This window comes from Eurosta solidaginis, chromosome 1, assembly GCF_040869045.1.
Source record: "Eurosta solidaginis isolate ZX-2024a chromosome 1, ASM4086904v1, whole genome shotgun sequence".
NCBI lineage: Eukaryota > Metazoa > Arthropoda > Insecta > Diptera > Tephritidae > Eurosta > Eurosta solidaginis.
Window position 1 is genome coordinate 84,985,754 of NC_090319.1, and position 26,878 is coordinate 85,012,631.

General features: G+C 33.2%; 1 protein-coding gene across 13 annotated transcripts in view; it reads left to right on the forward strand.

The window, feature by feature from the left end:
• plx (PTB_TBC1D1_like and TBC domain-containing protein plx) overlaps positions 1–26,878 on the forward strand; it is a 186,222-nt gene that overhangs the window by 77,695 nt on the left and 81,649 nt on the right. The window contains exons 1-2 of one of the 13 annotated variants that reach the window (XM_067758952.1): positions 23,394–23,479; positions 26,005–26,116. The exons of 3 other annotated variants lie outside the window; for them this stretch is intronic. In XM_067758952.1, coding sequence (XP_067615053.1) covers positions 26,033–26,116 — 84 coding nt within the window. In that variant the 5' untranslated portion in view covers positions 23,394–23,479; positions 26,005–26,032. Of the gene's footprint in view, positions 1–23,393; positions 26,117–26,187; positions 26,370–26,878 lie in introns of those variants that run through there. 9 more of the 13 variants (XM_067758944.1, XM_067758945.1, XM_067758946.1 and 6 more) reach the window with 9 other exon arrangements.

Consider the following 26,878-nt stretch of genomic DNA (forward strand, 5'->3'; position numbering starts at 1 on the left):
ACATTTCATAAAAACATCTTAGGTACAAAAGATTTAGATTCAGGTACAAAAGTTGACAAATTGTCGCCTACATCTATACTAATAACTCATGTTTCAATCACAACATTAACAGTTCTTCTTTGAGTTCTTTAAATACCTCAGTTGACAAAAAGCTTTTTTTCATATCTATATTATGACAACTTTTTTATTATTATTTTTTATTATGACAACCATTGTTAGTTGATTCCTTCAAGTCTTTAGTTTTAATTAAATTTTGTATAGAAAATATCCTTTCCACGTTTGTGGATGAATGTGGAATCGACAATATACCTCGAACTATTCTATAAATATTGGAAAACATTTGCGCATTTAATTTATTTCTAACTGATCTTAATTCTTCCCAAAAACTGCATATATTTAAATTCTTGAATTTTTTAAGGCTCTCATGCTCTGCTAAATATCTAAATTCAGAATTAATTTTCTCTATTTTAGCAAATGCAGATTTAGGAAACAAGTCCATAACTAAAGGCACAATACTATTTCTTTCACCGCTTAAAATACTTTCTGGTGAAAGCTTTGCAGCCCACAACAAAGTTTTATCATTCAAATTTACTTCCTTTAATAAAGTACTACAAAATTGTATATAAAATTGTTTAGCACAGCTCTTAAATATGTGTACGTCATCTTTTTCGAAAAGGTTGTTTATATAATAATATCCACATTAACACCGCAGTAAACTTCATCTGGGGTTAAGCGATTTTCGTCTGAATCAATATTTAACATCCAAATATGACTTGAGTCTAAATAAGATTTTTTTATAAAATTTTTTATTTGGTAACAAGTAAATATATGCGAATATCTTCAGACTCAATTTCTATATTCACATTATTTATTTCATTTAAAATATAAGAAAGAAATGTAAAATATACTTTATAAATAGGACTTTGAAAATTTTCAGATATAAGATTAATATTTTGTTTACTGCTTTTAAATTCAAAAACGTAAAAATTAAAATAATACTTGAGGTCATCCCATTGCTCAAGAATTCTATCTATGACTGCTTATCTAGAAAGACACCTTGTGGGGCGTACTTTAGTATAACATGCATTTCTGTGCCGAAATGTTCTTGAAAACTCTGAAAATCTGCCCTCCTAAGGGGGTTGTTACAAAAATGATAGTTTACGGTTTCAAAAATGTTTCAATTTTGTTGAGAAATACATCACAAGGGGCCATTGAAACTAAATTTAAAATGTGACAAACACATCCATTCACATGCAGATTTGGAACCACTTGCTTGCACTCCGCTTTTTGCTTCCATATTGAATGGTCTTTCAAAGATTTAATAATGGCATTAAAAATACCCTCCTTGCTACTATCGGTCAAAGGTATCAAATCCAAAAATCTATCAATGCACTTTTTATCAAAAATTCTTATCGAAACTGCCAAATTTTTTGATATACATACATATATCAATCGTTTCATCTATTCTTAGAGAGTAATAATTCTTCTGACAAAATGCAATTATGGATTTATAATTTTCTGGCCCTGTTATTTGAGTTATTATTTTCTGTGTAATTCTATTGATGCAAAATTTGTTCACAATTTTAGGATCAGTTATGCTATTTGTCATAATTACAAAAATGTACCAAATAAGTCAATGTAGTACCAACGTACTTTCGGGAAGCGCAATGTACCAAAAAAAGTACAAATGTACCATGATTATCATCACTGTGCTCGCCTTGATCTTTTGCCGGTTTTGCGTCATACATCTGGTCGTATGTGTGTATGTATGTATATTATAGTAACATGCTAAAAGTAAATGGAAATAAATGAAAAGCAAAGCACCGACATTGTAAAAGAGAAACAAATTGTTCACGTAAATTAATAGATGCTATGCATAATATAAATCAAATTCAATTTAAAGAGCAATACGGCTATCTAATGGATAAATATGTTACGTACGTCAAACATTATTTGTTAGATATATTTAGTAAAAAGGTAATCCTGAGTGTAAGCGTAAAGTGTAAGTCTAAGCGTAAGGGTAGGAGTAATCTTTGTAAGACGTACGCTATAGGGAGGATACATGCAGAATATGGGTCCTCAAAAATTGAAAATGATCGCCCTTTGCAATGAGAGTACAATTGTGGCATGGAATGCAGACCCCTGATGTAGAATGTAAACGCAATGCGTAGTGTGTAATATGGTAGATATATGTATGTACTGTATATAGATCTAGAGAGATCTAGATTGATAAAAAATAAAATTAAATCTTAAAAATAAAAGGTATAAAATAAAACAAAAAAATTTATAAAATAAAAACAAATAACAAAAAATAAAATGAAATCAGTAAAATTATGTAAAACAAAAATTTAAAAAATAAAAATAAATAAACAAAAAAGAAAAAAAGAAAATTAATTATAATAAAATATTAAAAAGCAAATATCAAATATAAAATTACAAAAAAATTAATAAAATGAAAACACTAGGTTAGGTTAGGTTGAACTGGCCGGTCCATAAGCACCTCACATAGACTGAATAAGTCCGTAGTGTTACCAGAAGTTTGTTGTAACGACCAAACAGAAAACCCCTATCAAAAACCAGGACCTATGTTATAAAATAGCTCCGTCCTCTTGTCAAATACTAGAGGCTTCCTAGGATTTAAGCCACTTTCTGCTTCTAGATCTGACAGCTGTATCACTCCTAATAGCCGGAATATTAGCCTGGCAAGCGCAGGGCAAGAGCACAGAACGTGCTCGATGGACATCTGCTATCACTGACCAAGCCTAATTTGAAGGCATGTGACGCCAGAAGGCAGTGTCCAATCAGAACACCCGTCATGAGTCTACAATCCTCTCTTTTTAATGATAGAAGCAACTTTGTTAGTCTAAAGTTGTAGGACCTGCACATAATCTTCGACACTATACAGCCTCGCGCTTGAACCCACGCCTTTCCTGCTTGGTCGATAATGTGCACTTCGCTTAATTTCGTCCAGTCTAATTGGGACGTCTACGGAGCAAGCTTCAAGGGATGCGCCCTTTTTAGCTAGTTCATCTGCTTTTTCATTCCCATCTATTCCCATATGCCCTGGGACCCAATATATATGTATGCTTCTCCCTGTCCCGATTATCACCAGGGACTGCTTACACTCTAACACGCATTCAGATGCTGTGCTATGCGAGATTATTGCCTTGATTGCTGCTTGACAGTCAATATAAAAGTTAACACGATTGCAGCTTGGGCTATTTTCTTCCAGGGTTTCTACTGCTTTGGTTACGGCTACTATTTCCGCTTGGAAAACGCTACAGTAATCCGGCAGCCTGCAGGATCTGTTTATTTCCGGATCCGCCAAGTATACCGCAGACCCTACTCCTTCCACTACTTTCGAACCATCTGTGTACACATGTATCGCCTCGTCCGCCATTTGAAAACACTAACATGAAATAAAACAAGTAAGGAAGGTTAAGTTCGGGTGTAACCGAACATTACATACACAGTTGAGAGCTATGGTGACAACATAAGGGAAAATAACCATGTAGGAAAATGAACCGAGGGTATATCAACATTCAAGTTGATATTTTAAAAAAATCTTTTATTTTCGGTTTGAAATACATATAAAAATTTATTTTTGTTTATTTTTGCGTTTAGATATTTTCAAACTAATTAGAATTTTCTTTTTTTGAAGTTATTCAAAATTTTAAGTTAACACGAAAACTCAATTAAAATTATTTTAAAAATTAAAGTAAAGAGTCCAAAGTAGTTAACACCAACATTCAAGTTGATATTTTAAAAAAATCGTTTATTTTCGGTTTGAAATATAAAAATTTATTTTTGTTTATTTTTGAGTTTAAATATTTTCAAAACTAATTAGAATTTTCGTTTTTTGAAGTTATTCAAAATTTTAAGTTAACACGAAAACTCAATTAAAATTATTTTAAAAATTAAAGTAAAGAGTACAAAGTAGTTAACAATGTAGAGGGTAACCCTAGAATGTGTTTGTATGACATGTGTATCAAATGAAAGGCATTAAAGAGTATTTTATGAGGGAGTGGGCCATAGTTCTATAGGTGGACGCCATTTAGGGGTATCGCCATAAAGGTGCATCAGGGTTGACTCTAGAATTTGTTTGTACGATATGGGTATCAAATGAAAGGTGTTAATGGGTATTTTAAAAGGGAGTAATCCTTAGTTCCATAGGTGGACGCCGTTTCGAGATATCTCCATAAAGGTGGACCAGGGGTGACCCTAGAATTTGTTTGTACAATACGGGTATCAAAAGAAAGGCGTTAATGGGTATTTTAAAAGGGAGTGATCCTTAGTTCCATAGGTGGACGCCGTTTCGAGATATCGCCATAAATGTGGACTAGGGGTGACCCTAGAATTTATTTGTACGATATGGGTATCAAATGAAAGGTGTTAATGGGTATTTTAAAAGGGAGTAATCCTTAGTTCCATAGGTGGACGCCGTTTCGAGATATCTCCATAAAGGTGGACCAGGGGTGACCCTAGAATTTGTTTGCACAATATGGGTATCAAAAGAAAGGTGTTAATGGGTATTTTAAAAGGGAGTGATCCTTAGTTCCATAGGTGGACGCCGTTTCGAGATATCGCCATAAAGGTGGACCAGGGGTGACCCTAGGATTTGTTTGTACGATATGGGTATCAAATTAAAGGTATTAATGAGGGTTTTAAAAGGGAGTGGGCCTTAGTTCTATGGGTGGACGCCTTTTCGAGATATCGCCATAAAGGTGGACCAGGGGTGACTCTAGAATGTGTTTGTACGATATGGGTATCAAATTAAAGGTATTAATGAGGGTTTTAAAAGGGGGTGGTGGTAGTTGTATAGGTGGTCGCCTTTTCGAGATATCTCCATAAAGGTGGACAAGGGGTGACTCTAGAATGCGTTTGTACAATATGGGTATCAAACGAAAGGTGTTAATGAGTATTTTTAAAAGGGAGTGGGCCTTCGTTCTATAGGTGGTCGCCTTTTCGAGATATTGCCATAAAGGTGGACCAGGGGTGACTCTAGAATGTGTTTGTACTATATTGGTATCAAATTAAAGGTATAAATGAGAGTTTTAAAAGGGAGTGGGGGTAGTTGTATATGTGAAAGCGTTTTCCAGATATCGACCAAAATGTGGACCAGGGCGACCCAGAACATCGTCTGTTGGATACCGCTAATTTATTTATATATGTAATACCTGCCAAGTTTTCAAGGGTTTTTTATTTCGCCCTGCAGAACTTTTTCATTTTCTTCTACTTAATATGGTAGGTGTCACAACCATTTTACAAAGTTTTTTCTAAAGTTATATTTCGCGTCAATAAACCAATCCAATTACCATGTTTCATCCCTTTTTTCGTATTTTTCGCATTTTTTTTTTATTTTTCGTAATTTTCGGTATCGAAAAAGTGGGCGTGGTCGTAGTCGGATTTCGTTCATTTTTTATACCAAGATAAAGTGAGTTCAGATAAGTACGTGAACTAAGTTCAGTGAAGATATGTCGATTTTTGCTCAAGTTATCGTGTTAAGGGCCATGCGGAAGGACAGACGGACGACTGTGTATAAAAACTGGGCGTGGCTTCAACCGATTCAGTTATCGTCATAAAATCTATGCCCCTACCAAATTTCAAAAGGATTGGTAAATTTTTGTTCGACTTATGGCATTAAAAGTATCCTAGACAAATTAAATGAAAAAGGGCGAAGCCGCGCCCATTTTGAAATGTTCTTTTATTTTTGTATTTTGTTGCACCATATCATTACTGGAGTTGAATTTTGACATAATTTACTTATATACTGTAAAGATATTAAATTTTTTGTTAAAATTTTACTTAAAAAATTTTTTTTTTAAAGTGGGCGTGGTCCTTCTCCGATTATGCTAATTTTTATTAAGCATACATATAGTAATAGGAGTAACGTTCCTGCCAAATTTCGTCATGATACCTTCAACGACTGCCAAATTACAGCTTGCAAAAGTTTTAAATTACCTTCTTTTAAAAGTGGGCGGTGCCACGCCCATTGTCCAAAATTTTACCAATTTTCTATTCCGCGTCATAAGTTCAACTCATCTACCAAGTTTCGTCGCTTTAGCTGTCTTTTGTAATGAATTATCGCACTTTTTCGGTTTTTCGAAATTTTCGATATCGAAAAAGTGGGCGTGGTTATAGTCCGATGTCGCTCATTTTAAATAGCGATCTGAGATGAGTGCTCAGGAACCTACGTACCAAATTTCATCAAGATACTTCAAAATTTACTCAAGTTATCGTGTTAACGGACGGACGGACATGGCTCAATCAAATTTTTTTTCGATCCTGTTTATTTTGATATATGGAAGTCTATATCTATCTCGATTCCTTTATATATGTACAACCAACCGTTATCCAATCAAACTTAATATACTCTGTGAGCTCTGCTCAACTGAGTATACAAATTAAATTAAATTACACTACTCGACAAAAAAAATCTCCAAAAATAAAATAGGCCTTTCCTAAAGTAAAATTTTCTCCTGATTCCGAATATGACTTCCATTTTCCTGTGGCAGATCTAGTTTCCGAGATATCGGCGAAAATATGAAAATTCCCATTTTTGCAGAACACTACTTCATATAGGTAGGGCAAAAATTAGTAGTTTTCAGTTTTTCGTTTTAAACTGTTGAATTGTACATTATATTAATTCCCATAAACATTTCTTGCCTTCACCTCCTTTCAGTATCTTCAGTAGTTTTGCCACTATGCCAAAAAACGTTGAAAAAATTTTGAGAAAAAAAGAAATTTTGTTTTGCAAATTGTAGTGCAAATTTATACATAATATATCGGTAGATGTGTTTACGAAATGGCTTGTTGCAAAAGCGATTTTAAATGTAAAAATAATCCGGATGATTTTTGCTTTATTTGCGGACATTATATTTTCGGAAACTCAGCTCGGAAAATAACTGATTCTGTCAAAGATGCATACTTTCATTATTTCGATTTCCGTGTAAAAAATCTCGATAAATCTTGGACACTTCATTTTATTTGCGCCTCCTGTAGATGAACTTTAATGAGATGGGTATCGAGTAAAGGTCATAACATGAAGTTTGGTGTTCCAATGATGTGGACTGTGATAGACCTTAAAGGTAAAACAAAAGAGGAAATTAATAAGTTATCCAAATGTGGCATCAGCTAAAAAACCAAAACTACATGACCATACCTTACCCATACCTAGGACGCCTATAAGTTTTGAAGTCTCAAGCGAAAGTGACTCCGAAGCAGATAGATCAGACAGTGAACAAGAAGGAGAGGTCCCACATCGAGTCTCACAAGCCGAACTTAATGACTTGGCCAGAGATTTAAAATTATCGAAGTTTGATAGCGAAGTTCTAGGATCTCGTTTGCAGCAATGGGGCAGCCTGGGCCCTTCGACAAGTACTTCCAAATTTCGAAATAGACACAAGACTTTCTCTTCTTTTTTTACTAAAAGTGAAAATATTTGCTACTGCAATGATATTCAAGGTTTACTTGAAGCACTAAAATTAGAGAATATAGTGGATGATTGGCGCTTGTTTATAGACAGTTCAAAGCATAGTTTAAAAGCAGCATTACTCCATAAAGGAAATTCGTTACCGTCAATACCAGTGGCACATTCTGAGAATACTAAAGAAACTTATTTAAGCATATCCAATTATGCTCATTCAATATAAACAATTTAATTGGAAAATTTGTGCGGACTTAAAGGTAAGCAGTTTCGGTGGAACAATTTAAAATAAATAGTATATGAAATACATCCCAGGTTGTAGCTATAATTCTCGGACTTCAAGGAGGTTTCACTAAATATTGTTGTTTTCTCTGTCTTTGGGACAGCCGTGCTAGAGAAACCCACTATATTCAGGAAAACTGGCCGCCAAGAGCTGAGTACGAACCAGGTGCCCTCAATATCGCAAACGCGCCTTTAGTAAATCCCGAACGAGTTATTTTGCCAGCACTTCACATCAAATTAGGATTAATGAAAATTTTTGTAAAGGCTTTAAATAAGGACGCGCCATCTTTACAGTACCTAAAAAAATGTTCCCCTAAAATAACTCAAGACAAATTAAAAGAAGGTATATTTGTTGGTCCGCAAATTAGAAAGTTGCTGAAAGACGAAAATTTTGCGAATCATTTATCATCAGTAGAAGCAGCGGCTTGGGACAACTTTAAGCAAGTCGTTAGTGGATTTCTTGGCAACAACAAAGATCCCAGCTATAGAGAGATAGTCAAAGCCTTGTTGAAAAACTACGGTGCTATGAAATGCAACATGTCCCTCAAAATGAACTTTTTGCATTCACATTTGGATAATTGTCCCGCAAACCTAGGCGCTGAAAGTGATTGACCACCACGGTAAAATCGCTCAATTTGACTTTTTTTAGATGTAGATATGTACGTATTTAATGTTGTTGTCGTTGTTGTTTTTTTACTGAATTGCTGATTTATACTCATATTACTCAATTGAATACAGTTTAACGTGCCAACATATGTCTATAATAAAGCGTTATAAAAAAATAAAAACGTAGTTTGAATAAAAATTGTCTCTATAAAAAATTGTAGGATAGACGCTTGCAAGTTAACGGGGCTATAGTCTCAACGGCACGTCTGATTGTTGTACTGGTATGTTTAAAATTTTCGTAATTAAATTACCTACAACATAGGAGGGTTAACTTTTTTTCGTCAATAGAATTTTTCCGATTTTAAAGTGGTTAAATCTGAAATTATGTAAAAAATTTCTTTTTTTTCTCAACATTTTTTCTACGTATTTTGGCATAGTGGCCAAACTACTGAAGATACTGAAAGGAGGTGAAGGCAAGACATGTTTATGGGAATTAGTATAATGTATAATTCAACAGTTTAAAACGAAAAAATGAAAAATACAAACTTTTGCCGTACCTATATGAAGTAGTGTTCTACAAAAATTGGAATTTTCATATTTTCGCCGATATCACGGTTGATCAAAATGTGTTGAGTAGTATTATTATTGATTTTGGGCCAGAGTATAATTTTTATTAATTTTTCCAACAGGAACTTTTCGGCCGATAAATAAAATAATCGATGTTTTTTATAACATCTTCATCAGGGAGTCTGATTTATGCTTTAACATATAATGTTTACTTTTACATGCAACATTTATTAACAAAAACATTCATTCAACAACATATATAAATTCGCACAATTAAAATTTATCCGACTGCGTCCATTGCCTCGTCAATTGCATTTGATCAAATCAAAGGAGAACAAGAAAAAACAAAAGTTTTTATCTTTTTATTTATCGGCCGAAAAGCTCCTTTTGGAAAAATTAATGTAAATTAAATTAAATGAAAAAATGAAAATATAGAAAAAAATAACATAACAAAAACGAAATAAAAGAAAAGAAAATAAAACAAATAAACGAAAATAAAATGAATAAAATAAAATAAATTGAGATAAGATAAAATTAAATTAAATCAAAAAGAAAAAAATAACTTAAATTAAAGAAAAAAATTTAACAAAATGAAAGAAAATAAAAAAAAATCTAAAAAATAAAATGAAAAATATAAATAAAATAAAAAGTTTTCTCTAATATCAACAAAATAAAAAAAAATAAAAACTTATTAAATAAATTATAAAATTAAAAATTGCTTTAAATAAATGTTTTATAAATTTAAAGCAATACGGGCAATCCCTGCTTAACTCATACAAATAGACAACATTTGGTTAATTCGTTGTAGTTCTATAAATAGAACAAAAACAGCAACAAAACCAAAGTTTCTTTGAAAACCGCCGTACCAAGCATAGCTTTAACACATAATTGCATACGAAGTATGCAATGTGTAAAAGATTAAAATATGCAAAAAGAAGGCAATTGGGAAAAACTTTACAACAACTAAGGCATGACGTAGCTGAATGCGTTTATAACCATTTCAACTATCGTAGGGGGGAGGGTTCGACTCCCACTCCCGGGAGAAAAGGCTTTGAAGAGATTTACAAGGTATACTCGAAACAGCTGTCGCCTTGTCCGTCCTGATGTCACGTTGTTTAAATTTTTCCCAAATTATTAAATAAATTATAAAATTAAAAAATTGCTTGAAATAAATGTTTTCATACATTTAAAAAAAAAAAAAAGCAATACGGGCAGTCCCCGATTATCAAATCATACAAACAGACAAAATTGATTAATTCGTTGTAGTTCTATAAATAGAACAAAAACAGCAACAAAACCAAAGTTTCTTTGAAAACCGCCGTACCAAGCATAGCTTTAACACATAATTGCATACGAAGTATGCAATGTGTAAAAGATTAAAATATGCAAAAAGAAGGCAATTGGGAAAAACTTTACAACAACTAAGGCATGACGTAGCTGAATGCGTTTATAACCATTTCAACTATCGCAGGAGTGCGGGTTCGACTCCCACTCCCGGGAGAAAAGGCTTTGAAGAGATTTACAAGGTATAATCGAAACAGCTGTCGCCTTGTCCGTCCTGATGTCACGTTGTTTAATTTTTTCCCAAATTATTAAATAAATTATAAAATTAAAAAATTGCTTGAAATAAATGTTTTCATACATTAAAAAAAAAAAAAAAAAAAGCAATACCCAGGCAGTCCCCGATTATCAAATCATAAAAACAAATAAACCAAAATAAAGCACAATAAAATAAAATCTTAAAAAATCAAATTATTTAATATAAAATTAAATAAACAAATTTTATAAAGTAAAATGAAGCGAGATAGAATGAAATAAAATCAAGAAAAATTTAGTTTCATTCAATTAAATAATAATAGTTTTTTAATCCATGAGCTATCCATTTTGATCGGAAAGTTTTGAATTTTTCATCCAAAAATTATCGGTATGTTATCAATGTGTTATACATTTGTTATTGGATTGTTACTCATTTCTTATCGGTGTTATCGACTTGTTATCAAAAAGCTATCAATTGCCTTCCGAAAAGTTATCGATTAATTATAAAAAGATTTCAGTTTGTTTAAGGAAACTTATACATTTGTTATGAAAAATTATCGATTTCGCTATGAAAAATGTACTGATATGCTATCGAAAAGCTATCGGTTTTTATTGGAGTGTTACTAGATTGTTATCGGAATGTTATCGATTTGCTAACGACAACTAATCGGTTTGTTGTGATACAGATATCGATAAAACTTAAAAAAAATCTATGCCAAATGTGCTACCCTTCTATAACAAGTTGATAAGAAAACAATAATAAGTCGATGGCTCGGCAATAACAAGCTAATTAAAAACCGTTAAGTTGACGATAGTTATGCGTTATCGATAATAAGGCGATTAAAAAACCATGTGGGTTCCTACAAATGAGAAGCCGGCGAAACTCTTCTCAAAACGCCCGGAACTGTTTGTTTCTGGTAAAGTTACATCTATTGTGACTTCAACCCCAGGGCGAGCTCTAGTTAACTTAAAAAAATTAGTTTCCCAACGTATGTACATCTGCATGTTTACACATCGCACTTCACAAGCAGTTGGCATTTTGATTCTTTTTAGAATTATTTTTTTTCTAAAATCTGTTTATTTTGGTTTTGCGCCTATTTATGTAAATGGCCATTGTTGAGCGTGTAACCTTAAAAATAAAGCAAAAGTTGCGAAAGTGCATAACAAATCAATTTGTTCAATTTAAATTGCTTACGATCACGAATATCTGCACAACCGACAATGCATTTAAATTAAATTAAAGAACACACGCATATGTACATATGTTTGTATATACGAGAAATGTTACTGAAGAAGTTTGCCGGAATCGGATTCTGATTTTTAAACGGTTTTATTTAGCTTGGCTCAGTTTAGCGAGCGTTGTTTACGAATTTTCTAAGTGAAATTTGAGAAACTTTCCGATAAGCTACATGCTTAAAACTTGGATTATAGTTCAAAACTCGCTAGGTGGCGCATGAATCGAAATATTTAAAAAATCGTACATGTGGCCCAATTCGGCTAATATTTGGAACATATTGTTACGAATATTAGCAACACTAAGGGGTACTGTCATCTCTAAGCCGATGCTAAGCAGTGACGCGAATGCATATCAATAATTCAATCATTATGTCTACACATATGTACGTACACGCAGCGGAGAAGCAACGCACAAACACATGCAGATATCTTATCTGAGATGTGCAATTATAATTGTGGAAGTGTCGCTCACAAACACACGCGCATACACGCACATCTGTAGTTATAATTATATCAGATAACCAACTAGTAGATTCTAGAACAGAAGCGCCTAGAAGATGCAACGAGGAAATCAAAGAGTATACAAGGCAGCAACAGTAGAGGCGCTAGAGTCAGTTGGATTTAAGACGCTATCTAGCGAGCAATAGCATAAACAAAGTCCAATTTTTACAACTATTCTGTAACAGATGTCGCAGTGCTGTGAATATCAATTGGCAAGAACCAGAATTGAAGTAGGAATAATGAAGACAAACAAAAAACCGCTGTGATGGCTGAATGGTTATAGCAGCGGCGCCTAAACGTTGCCGATGAAGGAATTTGGCAGTTCCCGAAATGGATCTATACAACGAGCTTTGGCAGTTGTCTAAATTTTTTCTTTCTTCTATTCTAATTTAAAATTTTTTCAATTAAGAAAAAATATATTATAACAATGATAATGATAAAATAATTATTGTTAGGCCTTGAGCTCGATATTAACTCGCGATATTACAAATCAGTAGGCCGATATAACAACAAAAATTGTTAATACATACCAGAGCACGGGGAAAAAGTGTCAATAAAATATGACACTATGGCATCATCGCCATAAACAAAGTCCAATTTTCACAACTATTCTGTAACAGATGTCGCAGTGCTGTGAATATCAATTGGCAAGAACCAGAATTGAAGTAGGAATAATGAAGACAAACAAAAAACCGCTGTGGTGGCTGAATGGTTATAGCAGCGGCGCCTAAACGTTGCCGATGAAGGAATTTAGCAGTTCCCGAAATGGATCTATACAACGAGCTGTGGCAGTTGTCTAAATTTTTTCTTTCTTCTATTCTAATTTAAAATTTTTTCAATTAAGAAAAAATATATTATAACAATAATAATGATAAAATAATTATTGTTAGGCCTTGAGCTCGATATTAACTCGCGATATTACAAATCAGTAGGCCGATATAACAACAAAAATTGTTAATACATACCAGAGCACGGGGAAAAAGTGTCAATAAAATATGACACTATGGCATCATCGCCATAAACAAAGTCCAATTTTCACAACTATTCTGTAACAGATGTCGCAGTGCTGTGAATATCAATTGACAAGAACCAGAATTGAAGTAGGAATAATGAAGACAAACAAAAAACCGCTGTGATGACTGAATGGTTATAGCAGCGGCGCCTAAACGTTGCCGATGAAGGAATTTAGCAGTTCCCGAAATGGATCTATACAACGAGCTTTGGCAGTTATCTAAATTTTTTCTTTCTTCTATTCTAATTTAAAATTTTTTCAATTAAGAAAAAATATATTATAACAATAATAAAGATAAAATAATTATTGTTAGGCCTTGAGCTCGATATTAACTCGCGATATTACAAATCAGTAGGCCGATATAACAACAAAAATTGTTAATACATACCAGAGCACGGGGAAAAAGTGTCAATAAAATATGACACTATGGCATCATCGCCATAAACAAAGTCCAATTTTCACAACTATTCTGTAACAGATGTCGCAGTGCTGTGAATATCAATTGGCAAGAACCAGAATTGAAGTAGGAATAATGAAGACAAACAAAAAACCGCTGTGATGGCTGAATGGTTATAGCAGCGGCGCCTAAACGTTGCCGATGAAGGAATTTAGCAGTTCCCGAAATGGATCTATACAAAGAGCTTTGGCAGTTGTCTAAATTTTTTCTTTCTTCTATTCTAATTTAAAATTTTTTCAATTAAGAAAAAATATATTATAACAATAATAATGATAAAATAATTATTGTTAGGCCTTGAGCTCGATATTAACTCGCGATATTACAAATCAGTAGGCCGATATAACAACAAAAATTGTTAATACATACCAGAGCACGGCGAAAAGTGTCAATAAAATATGACACTATGGCATCATCGCCATAAACAAAGATCAATTTTCACAACTATTCTGTAACAGATGTCGCAGTGCTGTGAATATCAATTGGCAAGAACCAGAATTGAAGTAGGAATAATGAAGACAAACAAAAAACCGCTGTGATGGCTGAATGGTTATAGCAGCGGCGCCTAAACGTTGCCGATGAAGGAATTTAGCAGTTCCCGAAATGGATCTATACAAAGAGCTTTGGCAGTTGTCTAAATTTTTTCTTTCTTCTATTCTAATTTAAAATTTTTTCAATTAAGAAAAAATATATTGTAACAATAATAATGATAAAATAATTATTGTTAGGCCTTGAGCTCGATATTAACTCGCGATATTACAAATCAGTAGGCCGATATAACAACAAAAATTGTTAATACATACCAGAGCACGGGGAAAAAGTGTCAATAAAATATGACACTATGGCATCATCGCCATAAACAAAGTCCAATTTTCACAACTATTCTGTAACAGATGTCGCAGTGCTGTGAATATCAATTGGCAAGAACCAGAATTGAAGTAGGAATAATGAAGACAAACAGAAAACCGCTGTGATGGCTGAATGGTTATAGCAGCGGCGCCTAAACGTTGCCGATGAAGGAATTTAGCAGTTCCCGAAATGGATCTATACAACGAGCTTTGGCATTTGTCTAAATTTTTTCTTTCTTCTATTCTAATTTAAAATTTTTTCAATTAAGAAAAAATATATTATAAAAATAATAATGATAAAATAATTATTGTTAGGCCTTGAGCTCGATATTAACTCGCGATATTACAAATCAGTAGGCCGATATAACAACAAAAATTGTTAATACATACCAGAGCACGGGGAAAAAGTGTCAATAAAATATGACACTATGGCATCATCGCCATAAACAAAGTCCAATTTTCACAACTATTCTGTAACAGATGTCGCAGTGCTGTGAATATCAATTGGCAAGAACCAGAATTGAAGTAGGAATAATGAAGACAAACAAAAAACCGCTGTGATGGCTGAATGGTTATAGCAGCGGCGCCTAAACGTTGCCGATGAGGAATTTAGCAGTTCCCGAAATGGATCTATACAACGAGCTTTGGCAGTTGTCTAAATTTTTTCTTTCTTCTATTCTAATTTAAAATTTTTTCAATTAAGAAAAAATATATTATAACAATAATAATGATAAAATAATTATTGTTAGGCCTTGAGCTCGATATTAACTCGCGATATTACAAATCAGTAGGCCGATATAACAACAAAAATTGTTAATACATACCAGAGCACGGGGAAAAAGTGTCAATAAAATATGACACTATGGCATCATCGCCATAAACAAAGTCCAATTTTCACAACTATTCTGTAACAGATGTCGCAGTGCTGTGAATATCAATTGGCAAGAACCAGAATTGAAGTAGGAATAATGAAGACAAACAAAAAACCGCTGTGATCGCTGAATGGTTATAGCAGCGGCGCCTAAACGTTGCCGATGAGGAATTTAGCAGTTCCCGAAATGGATCTATACAACGAGCTTTGGCAGTTGTCTAAATTTTTTCTTTCTTCTATTCTAATTTAAAATTTTTTCAATTAGGAAAAAATATATTATAACAATAATAATGATAAAATAATTATTGTTAGGCCTTGAGCTCGATATTAACTCGCGATATTACAAATCAGTAGGCCGATATAACAACAAAAATTGTTAATACATACCAGAGCACGGGGAAAAAGTGTCAATAAAATATGACACTATGGCATCATCGCCATAAACAAAGTCCAATTTTCACAACTATTCTGTAACAGATGTCGCAGTGCTGTGAATATCAATTGGCAAGAACCAGAATTGAAGTAGGAATAATGAAGACAAACAAAAAACCGCTGTGATGGCTGAATGGTTATAGCAGCGGCGCCTAAACGTTGCCGATGAAGGAATTTAGCAGTTCCCGAAATGGATCTATACAAAGAGCTTTGGCAGTTGTCTAAATTTTTTCTTTCTTCTATTCTTATTTAAAATTTTTTCAATTAAGAAAAAATATATTGTAAAAATAATAATGATAAAATAATTATTGTTAGGCCTTGAGCTCGATATTAACTCGCGATATTACAAATCAGTAGGCCGATATAACAACAAAAATTGTTAATACATACCAGAGCACGGGGAAAAAGTGTCAATAAAATATGACACTATGGCATCATCGCCATAAACAAAGTCCAATTTTCACAACTATTCTGTAACAGATGTCGCAGTGCTGTGAATATCAATTGGCAAGAACCAGAATTGAAGTAGGAATAATGAAGACAAACAGAAAACCGCTGTGATGGCTGAATGGTTATAGCAGCGGCGCCTAAACGTTGCCGATGAAGGAATTTAGCAGTTCCCGAAATGGATCTATACAACGAGCTTTGGCATTTGTCTAAATTTTTTCTTTCTTCTATTCTAATTTAAAATTTTTTCAATTAAGAAAAAATATATTATAACAATAATAATGATAAAATAATTATTGTTAGGCCTTGAGCTCGATATTAACTCGCGATATTACAAATCAGTAGGCCGATATAACAACAAAAATTGTTAATACATACCAGAGCACGGGGAAAAAGTGTCAATAAAATATGACACTATGGCATCATCGCCATAAACAAAGTCCAATTTTCACAACTATTCTGTAACAGATGTCGCAGTGCTGTGAATATCAATTGGCAAGAACCAGAATTGAAGTAGGAATAATGAAGACAAACAAAAAACCGCTGTGATGGCTGAATGGTTATAGCAGCGGCGCCTAAACGTTGCCGATGAGGAATTTAGCAGTTCCCGAAATGGATCTATACAACGAGCTTTGGCAGTTGTCTAAATTTTTTCTTTCTTCTATTCTAATTTAAAATTTTTTCAATTAAGAAAAAATATATTATAACAATAATAATGATAAAATAATTATTGTTAGGCCTTGAGCTCGATATTAACTCGCGATATTACAAATCAGTAGGCCGATATAACAACAAAAATTGTTAATACATACCAGAGCACGGGGAAAAAGTGTCAATAAAATATGACACTATGGCATCATCGCCATAAACAAAGTCCAATTTTCACAACTATTCTGTAACAGATGTCGCAGTGCTGTGAATATCAATTGGCAAGAACCAGAATTGAAGTAGGAATAATGAAGACAAACAAAAAACCGCTGTGATCGCTGAATGGTTATAGCAGCGGCGCCTAAACGTTGCCGATGAGGAATTTAGCAGTTCCCGAAATGGATCTATACAACGAGCTTTGGCAGTTGTCTAAATTTTTTCTTTCTTCTATTCTAATTTAAAATTTTTTCAATTAGGAAAAAATATATTATAACAATAATAATGATAAAATAATTATTGTTAGGCCTTGAGCTCGATATTAACTCGCGATATTACAAATCAGTAGGCCGATATAACAACAAAAATTGTTAATACATACCAGAGCACGGGGAAAAAGTGTCAATAAAATATGACACTATGGCATCATCGCCATAAACAAAGTCCAATTTTCACAACTATTCTGTAACAGATGTCGCAGTGCTGTGAATATCAATTGGCAAGAACCAGAATTGAAGTAGGAATAATGAAGACAAACAAAAAACCGCTGTGATGGCTGAATGGTTATAGCAGCGGCGCCTAAACGTTGCCGATGAAGGAATTTAGCAGTTCCCGAAATGGATCTATACAACGAGCTTTGGCAGTTGTCTAAATTTTTTCTTTCTTCTATTCTAATTTAAAATTTTTTCAATTAAGAAAAAATATATTATAACAATAATAATGATAAAATAATTATTGTTAGGCCTTGAGCTCGATATTAACTCGCGATATTACAAATCAGTAGGCCGATATAACAACAAAAATTGTTAAAAATTTTTTGTAAATTATTTTATTTCGCTTGGTCGGCAAACTAATTACGGTAACACTATATACACATTCAGTCTATATCAGGTCTTTATTGATTCAACCTAACCTAAGGGAGTAATAATCAAACACAATATTAGAAAATCCTTGGAACTTAATCAGAAATCGGAATAAGATGAAAAAAGTCGTAAAAAGTTTCGATGCCTCGGAATCAGAACCGGTGTTCCGTTACATCCCTAGATCCCTAGTACACATATTCGTAAATAAGATAAATTAAAGCGATGATATGTATTTATTTTTAATTACCTTGTTTCCTTTGCCTGTGGCACCTGGAATAACATAAAATTTAAACATCTCGACACCCCTTTATCTAATGAGCACGTTATGACTGCACAATCAATGAGCAAAAATACTTTTGCATGTATGTATATAATTTACAAGTAATTTGCAACAGAGTGATAAAGCTTTGATGAAAGCATTTTTACAGTATCTAATTTTGCTTTCAATGACCGCAACTAAACCTGAATTTTATTTTCTTTCACTTTACAAGGGGAAAAAAATATAGAAGAAATATATAATAATGAGATACAAAGTAAAGCAATGAAAATAAATGAGTATGCTTACGTAAATATATTAAAATTTAAATATTTGTGTAGATCTAGTTTGCGCCCAAAGTTCGCTTGATAGCCAAAGTTCATTTGGCACAACATCTTAAAAGAAAACAAAACCAATTGTAGTCCGAGAGTCAGATGCCATTTTGGGATCATCATACATAGTATCAAAGCTAAAAATTTGTATGATAATTTATTTCGCTCTGAATTTAACCTGGTAAGCGAGCACCCTACCATTACACCACAGCGGCCGCATCCCTGATGAAGGTGCGTTATGCCGTAAAACATGGAACAGAATAAATAAAGTATAGTTATTGCTTAGGAAAGTTTGCATGAAAACATATCTAAATATTGTTCTAAACAAAAATTAGAAAACGTTTCTATTTTAGAAAACATGTGCATATTGTCACTTCTAGCAAGGTTTTTTTTTGAAACTAGCGATGGCCTCAAATTTAACTTAACTCTGTTAGCACCCACCGTTATTGAAAAGATCGTGATAAATATTATTCTGATTGAAAACTTTCAATATATTCCAGTACTTAAAGTCTAGGATTGGATAGGGAAGCAATGCCAACAGACGAGTTGTTTAGATTATTCCAAAATTAACAATGCAAAGTATGGAAAAATTGCGGTTGCGTAATTTTCTAATAAGCTATAGACTTGAAACATGCAATTTTCTCCATTTTTAAGAAAATTATTCCAATAATTAAGAAAAAAACATATTAGTTTTAGAGAAAATGACTTGTCTAGATTAGATTTATTTTAGTTTATTTAATTTTATCTTATACTATTTTATTTTATTTTATTTTATTTTATTTAACCTTATTGTATTTTATATTACTTAATTTAATTTGTTTTATTTTTTTTTATTAGGTTTTGTTTTATTTTATTTCATATTATTTTATTCCGTTTAGTTTTATTTTATTTTGTCTCATTTTATTTTGTTTTATATTATTTTATTTGAATTTCTTATTTTATTTTATTTTATAATTTTCTTTTTTCTTTTTTTTCTATTTTCTTTTTTTCTCCTTTCTTATTTAATTTTTTTATTTGTTGAATTTTATTCTGTTTTATTGTTTTATGTTTTTTTTTTTTAATTTTGTTTTACTTAATTTTATATTATTTAATTTTTATTTTTTTCGTTTTTTATATAACTTTTTTCATTTTTCCTATTTTTTTTATTTTGCTTTCTTTTATTTTTATTTTTTTATTTATTGAATTCTATTGTTTTATTTTATTTCATTTTATTTTATTTTGTTTTATTTTATTCTTTTCCTTTCTTTTCTTTTCTTTTCTTTTCCTTTCTTTTCTTATTTTATTTATATTTGTTTTTTACTTATCTTTTTCTGTATCCATTTTTTTTTAAGTTTTATATTATTTTTTAGATCTTCCTTTCCTATTGTGTTTTGTTTACATAATAAATGCAAAATCGTTTTTTATTGGCGTCAACAACTCATCATTTATTGTGACGGGGCAAAACAGTGGCGGTTCGGCTTGCCACCATTTGCCACTGAGTGGCACGATCAATTGGTCAAATTGAATGCGTAAGCACCGAGAGAACAAAAAGAGAAGTCTAAGTAAATTTAGAAATAAAAATACAGTTGTTTGTTTATGTAGTTAGTGCTGAGATTCAGTATATTGTGTTAGTAATCCCGTTAACAGAGATGATCGGGTCTTGTTTAAATTTTTAAAGACGAGTACATAGAACTTGAAAAGTAAATTGGAATTAATATGTTTGGCGACCGTAGTGTGATGGTAGCGTGCTCCGCCTACCACACCGTATGCCCTGGGTTCACACCCCGGGCAAAGCAACATCAAAATTTTAGGAATAAGGTTTTTCAATTAGAAGAAAATGTTTCTAAGCGGGATCGCCCCTCGGCTTGGCAAGCGCTCCGGGTGTATTTCTGGCATGAAAAGCTCTCAGTGAAAACTTATCTGCCTTGCAGATGCCGTTCGGAGTCGGCATAAAACAAGTAGGTTCCGTCCGGTCAATTTGTAGGGAAAATCAAGAGGAGCACAACGTAAATTGGAACAGAAGCTCGGCTTTAGATCTCTTCGGAGGTTATCGCGCCTTACATTTATTTATTTATTTTTTTATATTTGGGGATCTATTGTTTTCCCAGTTTATTTCAAAAAATGCATTCGACAAAGTGCATTTTGAAATAAATTATTTTCTCCTGTGGTCACCTTGGGTTAATCGGTAGCCCTACTCGCTGAAGATTCTGCGTAAAAAATTTAGGAGAATTACAAAAATTATTTTTGTAATACCTCACTGACCCCTTACATTTCAGGTGGATTAAAATGAACTCTCTGCAAATAGGCAGCTCTTCTTTATGGACGAGAATTTAATTACATCCTTAGCATATTTATTGACTCTAAGCGCGCGTTCGAATACCGTTTGGGCGAGCTCCAATGACGTGAAACGAATGGTTGTGGTATGAGGCTTTGAGTGACAATTTGTTGAATGTATGGTATCCGGTGTACTGGAGGCGTTAGAGTGCCATTTGTGAGATCACTGTGACTGACAGGATTTTACGTAAGCTATACTATCTCCTTACTAGTCGGAAGGTGGTATATAGAGGGCGAAAAGAACTGCTACATTCATTACATTGGTATGGGTGCGATAACGAGTTTTGGAAGGTTTAAAATCCTAGGGAGCAGACCAATAGTTCTTTTAGATCCAAACAACATCACATTATCTCCGCTTGGCTCCCAACAACAACTATATCTATTTCAGTAGAATAACAGAAAATAATCACAGCATGCCTTGAAATTCAAATTTTAAATTGCGTTGGTGCCGGCATGTCACACACTCAATCAAGCGGCACCACAGGTGATCAGCATTCGTTCACTGCTGGCCGGCTTGCACCTGCTGCTATTTAATTGTATTTCGATGTTGCTTTCGTGGTGTAGTCTTGATTTGTACTACTTTTCTTTGTTATTTCATATTTCAGTAAAAACTAATTTTGTGCGAATTATTTATTGTTATTCCTAGAAGAAAGTTGTAATTTTTGTTGACCACGCTGTCGTTTGGCTCCGTTAGTCAAATCCCTAGAGAACCCTTGATGTAGACAATTTCCTCGCTTATAGTGGAGTTTGAATCTATAGGGGTATTACCTCTTGGAGACTGCTTCTTCTCATTGGGAAATGCCCTTTTCATTTTGGCTATGATTTGGATGGTGGTATTTCCCAGTTGGGTGACGTGAGTCATAGAATGGCTGAGGCTTAGATAATTTGTTGGGCCTGTCACATACTAAGGTTGGCAGATGACGCGACTTTTGGGAAAAAAACTTGATCTGTCACTGTATCTTCTTAGTCGCAGCGATTGTCAACTGTGACAGTGAGTGATTGGTGATAGAAGATCAACACGATCTGAATATCATATCACCCGAAAAGAACACACCTCACAGAAGGTTTAGATGCGACAATATATATCCGTATTTTTCTCTGTTATCTACTACAAGGTGCCGCCGTAAACTGCGCGCGAGGGCGTTTTCATAGTCGCTGTTTCTTACGACACATAGTCGTAAGTCGAAGCGGAAATCACGAGCTTGTTAGTTTATATTGTAACCAATTTTTAGGAAATTCCTGATTATTTTGCAGCTTCTGTAAACGTTCGAATCTTTGAACCGTCGAATAAATAACTCAATTATTCAGTATAACAAATATTATAATCGGTATAGAATACTTAAGGAGTAGTACTTCACAATTATCGCGTACTTCACTAAAGTGTGTGAAAATCAAACTGATTAATTATTCCTCAGCTTGCGCTGCTTTTATACCAGTGGTCACCGAAACTGAAACTGTGGCTGTATTAGTAAGAGTAAAACAAGTATCCTGGTAGCAGCTTAGGTTCAATGAGGTAGCACGTATGTACGCATGTTCGCTAACACTCAAAAAATAATACGCAAATATGCCATACAAATATTATTTTATTGCTTGGGTCTAGCAAAAAATTTTAACAAAATATATTGCTCATATTTAATGCTTGGGCGTTTGTTTGCAAAATATCTGTTTGGAAACACGCAAATAAACAATAACCTCCTCTGATGTTGCTACTCTGCTTGTTCAGCACATACTAAACTAAAGAGAATAATAATGTGTGTGAAGTGAGCGCGAATAATTATTTAACTAGCTCGCGTATCTCTCCTAAGGTCTACACTTTTCACGAACATGCCTTCTGGAACAGTTGTATCTCATACTTGGTTATTTAGCTATATGCGTGTGTATGTGTGAGTAGCAACTTCTGTTCTTAGCTGATGATAATGTGATGTGTGATTTTTTCTCTTTCTTCTTTCGCTTTAATGTGAACATGTACATAAATGTGGCCGCTTGCTTTAATGTGAACATGTACATAAGTGTGGCTGCTTACTTTAGTGTTGTGAATTTATTTAGTTGCAGCATAGTGATGTATAGAACTGCTAATATTCGCCATAATATTATCGTAGGTACTTAAATGTTCCTTTTATAAGAGTTGTAATTGAGTAGGTGATTGCTATTATTGGGAAGCTTGATATTTATCAGCCAGTCATGGCGACTCCTTCGAAATTCTCCCTGCAATTTACCGTGATCTTTCAATTGCGGTATCAATATCACAGGTGCTTGAATTGTCGACAACGCGCACATTAACCATAGCTAGAAAGCTGGTTAGACTTCGGGCGCTGATTAAACTTGTCGACTAGTGAGGCCCACTGTGTTATTTGATAAATAATAGCACTATCAAAATCCCGAAGTCCCGAAATTTAAATTTACTATACATTTTTGTATCTCAAGTGAGAGGCAATTTTAAAAACCAATTTGTTTGTGCCTCCAAACGTGAGCAACCAACCGTTAACCAATCTAGCCGGGTGAACAGCTGTTTAATAAAAACATCGAACGTGATCACTTTGTACAAAGCACAAATCCGCGACAGCGATCAGTTTAAAAATTTGCAATTTACAGTTAACATGCTAGTCAAAAACGCTCCAACAAACAGACAAACGGTAATGTGATGATAAATACATAGCAAAAATAAAACAAGCAAAAGTGAAATAAGAAAACAAAACTAAAATAAATATTTAGATAAAATGTATATTGTCTCGAGATTTTTTTTTAAGCAATCAATGTGTGAAAGACGTACGGAAATATTGCGTGGCCATTTATTCTATAGTGATTGTAACGGTGAATTTTAAATGTGTTTAAAAACAATTTTTTGTTTAAAGAAATAAAAGGAGGAAACTGTGAAGGTATTATATAAAATTTTGAATTTTTAAAAGCGAGTGTTAATCACTAACTAGAGGATCAGTTGCTTTGCTAAAAGAAAAATTTTACGTAAAAAAAACACAGCAGTTTTAAGAGCTAAAAAATTTTAAAATTTGTCAGAAAGCAAAAAAATAATAATAAACAAAAAAAAATATAAAAAAAATTCAATTAACTGGGGAATGTTAAGTGTTTAAGAAACCGATCTTGGTGAAATGCTTGTGTTTAGATTGCAGCTTTAAAAACAAAACAAAAAAAGAAAATACCTATAAAATTATCATAATAATGAAGAATGTACAGTGGCTCACAGCTTATTTCGTGCAGCTACAGAAAAAAACTGTAGAGCTTTAGAGAAAGGAAATTAGTCAAAAAAATTTAAATACACAATTTTAATAAAAATATGCTACTATTTGAGCAAATACTTAATTTTCATGTGTTTACACGTTTGTGCTAATTATTTAATAAAAACTAAAATTATCAAAGCTTATTTCGTGCACTGCGCCCTGCCTTACTTTACCCCCTGCGTTTATTTACTTTAGTACCTCGAATGATCACCTTTTTGTTAAATAACATCTTTAAGATGATTTTCCATAGATGCAATTAGTTTCTGAGCAGCTTCGGGCGGTACCTTATGCCTTTCTTGGACAAGAGTAGTTTTTAAATCGCTAATTTTACTAATCTGCCTTTGCCGTGCTGCCGATTCCGAAATTGACCACAAAATTTCAATGGCATTTAAGACGAGAGATTGTGGAAGTGGATTCATGAGGTGTGGACAGTTCCATATTACACATGCCAGCACAATCCGGGCCCAATCCTGGATATGTGTTAAGGGCATTTATCTTGGTTATTGTGAAATCGATCACGTACACCTAAATTAGGGACAATTTGCAACAAATTGACGTCTCGTAAAGTTAAATGATAATTGTTGTCCATTGTACCATCAAAGAAAGTTACTTTGCCATTCCAGAGGCAGCCAAGTAGGCCCAAACCCGAAACAAAAAATTTTGAAGGCAACTGTATGGTATGGCGGTGGAAGTGTGATGGGTTTGGGCCTACTTGGCTGCTTCTGGAGTTGGCAAAGTAACTTTCTTTGATGGTACAATGGACAACAATTATCATTTAACTTTACGAGACGACAATTTGTTGCAAATTGTCCCTTATTTAGGTGTACGTGATCGATTTCGCAATAACCAAGACAAATGCCCTTATCACATATCCAGGATTGTGCCCGGATTGTGCTGGCATGTGTAATATGGACCTGTCCACACCTCATTAATCCACTTCCACAATCTCTCGCCTTAAATGCCATTGAAAATTTGTGGTCAATTTTGGAATCGGCAGCACGGCAAAGGCAGATTAGTAAAATTAGCGATTTAAAAACTACTCTTGTCGAAGAAAAGAATAAGGAACTACCCGAAGCCGCTCAAAAACTAATTGCATCTATGGAAAATCATCTTGAAGATCTTATTTAACAAAAAGGTGGTCATTCGAGGTACTAAACTAAATAAAAAGTAGTTTTTTCTAAGGCAGGGCGCAGTGCACGAAATAAGCTGTGACCTTAGTTTTTGAGATAATTTTAGTTTTTATTAAATAATTAGCACAAACGTGTAAACACATGAAAATTAAGTATTTGTTCAAATAGAAGCATATTTTTATTAGAACTGTGCATTTGAATTTTTTTGACAGCGTCACTAGTGTCCTTTCTATATATCTCACAATTTTGTTTTATAGCTGCACGAAATAAGCTGTGTACATAGATCATTGTAGAAATGCCCATTTTTGTGCTATGCAACGTAGCTGTGTGAGTTTGTGATACAACCGATCGCAATTGATCGAACGAGCTATCGATCTTCATTTAATTGATTATAAAAGCTACATACATGCAAATGTGATTATTGAAAGAAAAAATATCTATTGTGATAACGCTATTGTGATATTAATTAAATAAAAAAGCAAATTAATACAGAATTTGTTGCTTAAAAATAACAAAAAAAAAGTTAAAAAAGAAAAGTAATTCCATGATAGCTACGCGAATGTAAAGCAAAAAAGCTCATTTCACTTTTTGGAAAATTCAACAGTAAATTAAAAGTTTTATGCAAAATTCATATTCGAATAAATTTTCAATTTAACTAAACAAAAAATTATCTAATAATTGAAATCACTACAACTATTTTCGAAAAGTTGATTGCCCTACCACCAAACGACTCATCTCCACCAACGCACAGCCAATAGTTTTTTCTTTTTAATTCTAAATACGTTCGTTCAATAGGTGTGATAAATAAATTTTGTAGTACAAAATGTTTACGATACCATTTCATCGTGACACAATTCTCACTACATCGCTGAGTGATGCCTCAGCGTTGAACAAAAAACATCATGCCGTACGTACATAAATAAATAAATCTTATAAACTTTTACTAACTATGTAAAAAAGAAACTAAAATTTTGCTAGTTTGTTATTGTTGACCGCCTTTGCAAGAAACATTAAACGTTTGCTGTGTTTGTAAATTTAATTGTATCAAAAAAAGAAAAACTAATAAATATCCTCTTTAAAGAAAAAAAAGAGCAGAGAAATTCAATTTTGCATGTGCATGTGCTTTTCGGCTGACCAAGACTACTAAATACTAGATGAAGGTATTTCAAATACTAATATACTATATTATAGATGCTATAAATTTCAGTTGTAAAGTGTTGTTGTAATGCAAATAAGTTTTATTTGATCAAATCAAATAATTAGCTGTATTTTGCATAAAATCAAACAATGCCCCAATAACAGAACTCCCTCTCTCAGAATTCGCAAAACCTACTTAACAGTCTATCTCTTTCCCGAGTTCGATACATTTTCATAAAACAAAGTTCACTAACTTAGGCTTCTTAGATCCCGTTTACTATTAATTTTCACCGTTGAAATGAAACCCTAAAGCTACTTTCTCACATACAAGAAAATGTAATTTATTGTAGGTTTGTTAATGATAGGTTTGGTAGCCATGGTTTTAATTTTCTGGAAACAGCTCATCTAAAGACTTGTACGGCTCGTTGCGATGTCACTAGTTACGTTCCAATGACGCGTGAACCAAATACGGATAGAAATTTAACATGCAAATGCAACAGCAACGTTGTGATATTGATATTTTTCTGGTTCA